Genomic DNA, 4,070 nt, shown 5'->3' with positions numbered 1-4,070 from the left:
AGCATGGGAAGCGAGTATGGGTTGAGTTGAGTGTGAATGTGAGAATTTTCTCCACCTAGGTCATGTTTCCTTGTGCAAACTCACCCGAACTGCGAACTGGCATTCTCTCAAACTTTAGGGTGCAGAAAAATCCATTTTATAACAGCTTGAAGAACACTGTCGCCTACAAGTCATACTATGCAAATAAAACGCAAATTTTTCCCAGTGACTCATCTGATCGGTAATGACAAGCTCCCAGACTAACCACAAACGAGTACATTGGAAAATGTTTCTGTGCCATTCAGAGGCCTATTACAGCCCATGCAAGGTCTCAAATCACATACCAACATACAATATAAAATTAGCGTAATAAAATATTTTTTCAAAAGATACATACATTTTGAGTTATTTGAAATATAGATATATATTCGATATAATAAAATATAGAAGATTTAGCAATTTCAAACAAAATATCCCCCCCCTTGATCTGTAACATGGACAACTCCATTTAGTTAGGCCAAACTCTGCAAAGAAATTGGAAGAAAAAAAATGAATTAACCCTTGTTCTTTATACCATTAAAACACATTTATATATCTGACTAGTTGTATCAATTGAGAACATATGAAATTGGAATTAAAAGTACATGAAAAGTACTTAAGCATGGTTAATTGACTTGAATGTGTGACTTATTAGAAGAGGACAAGTTCCTTCACATCTGTATGAGTTGTATATTTTGGGTGAGTTGATCTGGTGTGACCATCCAAACATGTCCACCCTTCTGAACAGAGTCTTCTCATCTCCCACCGGCATGGAGGGGTTATGGGCATTCCTAGTTCTACTCCTACTGACAGTTCTTCTGGAGACCTCATTGACCGATGCGGTGTATTTAGAGGCCTCCACTGTCTTGATGAGGCTCGGAGACCCATCATCATCAGGTGAAGAGTTATCCTTGGCAAACACTAAGAGCCTCACTCTTTTAGCAACCTCTCCGATACAGCTGCTCTCGTCACCTCTGCCTGTCATATCCTTAGCCTCCTTATCTTCCTCCTTATCTTCTTAGATGCTGTCCTTCTCAGCATGATGGAGCTAGTTCCTGACCCCTCTCTGGCCTCCCTTGGCATGATAGTTTTCTAGGATTTGTAGCTTTGCCAACCTTATCTGAGTGCTGCTGAAGGTAGACATCATGTCTAAAAGGAATATCCAGCAATTATCTATTTCAGTCCATCTTGGATAAGACAAGAACAGCATTAGACTGTCTCACGCACATTAAAAGTAACGAAATACTTTAGTGGGAAACAAGAAATGGGGGATTATCTACCTAACTCATCCAAACTGTTCTTAGAGTACAACTAGTTAGTTTTCTAAAGGGGAAACCAAAACACAACATAAAACTCTTACAAAACACTTCAGTCCTGGGACTTGGAAGCTTGTTCCGGTACTTTCAGTGTCCCAGGAGATCATCAGTTGCAGATGTCAAAATACTGCATGTGATTGTCTCCCTACCCTATCCACTGACTCCTTCCGCCCAGCTGTCTTGTTTCCCGCAACCTTGCTTTTTCTCGTGTCTCTTCTTGTTCTACTGTCTTGTGTCTCCTTTCTTTTGTCTTCTTTCTTTGTCTACTTCTCCCTGGTATCAACTCTGTAAACCAGGCCTCCTGGACCATTTCCGCAAATGAGCAGAGTATCCAGGCACCCCTTCCACCTCAGTTGGAGGAAAGGTTGTTCCAGTGCCCTTCCCCTTTAGCAGAAGTACTCTGAAATACCAGATAACAAAGATGTGTTATCACTCTAATTAGCATCACAATAACACAATAGTAACTGATCATGGCTTTCAAAGCTTCTGTAAAAAATTATCTTTAAATAGCCATAGGTGTAAAGAACCATTTCAGACTTTGACGCAACCTCAAGATAAAGTCCTAGGATCTTCAAGGAAGAGATCATTACTGGTGAGCTTCTGAAGAAGCGTCATCTCCTTGGATATAAGTGTCCAGGTCCTGTTTAAAGATGGACCTCCTGCACATGATTTTGCTCCTCACTCTCATCCAGGAGATCTTTGGGAAACTGAATATTCCTCTTACAGAAACTATCCTGGATCTGAGACCTTCAGCCTATCTTCATGGAAACAATCCATCCCAGACAATGAAACCAGCACTTTATATGATGCAGCTCTACCAAACTTTCATCACAGGGAACGATGGAGACCTTCCAATACTGGAACGCTCCATCATCTGGGAATCGGATCCAGTCCTGAGTCTCATTCCAAAAAGTATGAACTTAATGCTCTTTTTTAAAATAAGCTTCCTATTTATTTAGTATTAAGGGAATATACCTAAAAATAAATATTCTCTTACTAAGGCAGATCCATCTCATGTTTATTGTATGAATGCTTTAGATGATTTAGGTTTTGTTATAGAGATAGTTATTGCTAAGGATGTACTGTATGCCTCTTCAGTGTTGATCACGGGTATAAACTATTGTAGTGCAAGAGATGAGATGGATAGCACTGGCTATACTTTATACATTTTACAGACAGCTATTTATAACCTATTTTACAGTATATAACATAACCTTAGTTCAAATCCTAAGTGATGTTTAGGTGGAAGGTAAATGACAGATTGCATCCAAGACATAACATGATTTCTCTGCTGTTCTTGTCTTCTCCAGGATGCATTGAAAGGAAGAATGGCTGGAAACTGACTTTTGACATGAGGTCTATCTCCAGCAGCACTCAGCTGAGGTTGGCGGAGTTACGAATTCCCAGCTCGTCTTTTGAAGACGTCAAACTGGAAATCTATCATGCCAAAGGAGACCACAGGGAGTTCTTCATAGGATCCTTAAATTATTTCTCTTCTCACGCATTGGAGTCCTCCTGGAAGGTTTTCAATGTCACCAAGATGCTCCAGAACTATCTCCATCATGCTGAGAACAACATCCAAGAAGATACAAAGAATGTGCCAGAGAGAGGAGACAAGAGCAGCTGTATGGGAGAGACAGCTAAACAAGTGAGGCTCTTAGTGTTTGCCAAGGATAACTCTTCTCCTGATGATGATGGGTCTCCCAGCCTCATCAAGACAGTGGAGACCTCTAAATACACCCGATCAGTGAATGAGGCCTCCAGAAAAGCTGTCAGTCAGAGGAGAACTAGGAATGCCCATAACCCCTCCATGCTGGTGGGAGACGTGAAGACTCTGTGCAGAAGGGTGGACATGTTTGTGGACTTTGAGAAGATTGGATGGGGACACCAGATCATTTCACCCAAGCGATACAACGCATACAGGTGTGAAGGAGCTTGTCCTCTTCCATTAAATGACAACTTCAAGCCAACCAACTATGCCTACGTACAGGTGAGTTTATTATATAGTATAATAAATATAATATAGATTTCTCTCTTATTCTGTAGATTTTGCTGACAAATTAGAAAAATATTTATTCTAATTATGTGCATGTAGTCTCAGTTCCATTTTTTTCTTTAGAATTGCTAATACTTTTATAGTTAATTAAATTTTTTTCATTTATACTATAAAGAATGAGCGTTAATTTTTGTGTTTTTCTCATGTTTTTGCAGAGTTTGGCCTATCTGAATGCCCCCCACACAGTGAGTTGTCCTTCCTGTCTCCCCGTGAAGCTGAGCCCCATGTCCATGTTACAGATCGAAGGGGGAAGAATTGTTTTACACAAACATGAAGATATGGTGGTTGAGGAATGTGGCTGCAGATGATGACGAGTCCTACTATTTCTCATAAGCACTTTTTTGTTTAACACTTTATTTTACTAAGTAATAAAATGTTTTAATTGTTATATGGTTAATTTTATGTCTTAGTTTGCTTTTTGTTGATCATTGTGTGCTTTCCTAATATGACCAGTAGGTGGTGCTGTTTAAAATACTGTTATAAGGAAATATTAATGGATGAAATATGATGAGTTTAGCGGTTCACCTCATGAAAATATGGCTGCCGTTGTATAATAAACTGGTGAAAACCAACCAAAAATGGAATAAGTGGAAATATCTCCTGCCCCCTCCCCCTGCTACTCCCACCGTTTTGTACTCTATTTACCTTTTCCCATTATTTTTGTCCTCCATTTATCTCTG

The 4,070-nt window shown here is 39.6% G+C and overlaps 1 protein-coding gene across 1 annotated transcript; it reads left to right on the top strand.

Moving 5' to 3' along the window:
* The first annotated feature begins 1,984 nt into the window (after window positions 1-1,984).
* Window positions 1,985-3,698, top strand: LOC149276285 (nodal homolog 2-A-like). Its single transcript, XM_089503694.1, has 3 exons — window positions 1,985-2,246; window positions 2,645-3,324; window positions 3,546-3,698. The coding sequence occupies exons 1-3, from the start codon at window positions 1,985-1,987 to the stop codon at window positions 3,696-3,698; spliced, it is 1,095 nt and encodes a 364-aa protein (XP_089359820.1).
* The last annotated feature ends 372 nt before the right edge of the window (window positions 3,699-4,070 follow it).

Source organism: Sceloporus occidentalis, unplaced genomic scaffold, assembly GCF_023333645.1.
Source record: "Sceloporus occidentalis isolate IW3139 unplaced genomic scaffold, rSceOcc1.0.p SCAF_242, whole genome shotgun sequence".
Lineage (NCBI taxonomy): Eukaryota > Metazoa > Chordata > Lepidosauria > Squamata > Phrynosomatidae > Sceloporus > Sceloporus occidentalis.
This window is presented reverse-complemented; position numbering and strand designations above follow the sequence as displayed.

Bases quoted from the DNA above. Each gene is read 5' to 3' on its own strand.
- LOC149276285 (XM_089503694.1), top strand. From the start codon at position 1,985: ATGGACCTCCTGCACATGATTTTGCTCCTCACTCTCATCCAGGAGATC. The intron at 2,247-2,644 runs GTATGAACTTAA...TGTCTTCTCCAG, and splicing joins CCTGAGTCTCATTCCAAAAA to GATGCATTGAAAGGAAGAAT. The intron at 3,325-3,545 runs GTGAGTTTATTA...ATGTTTTTGCAG, and splicing joins CCAACTATGCCTACGTACAG to AGTTTGGCCTATCTGAATGC.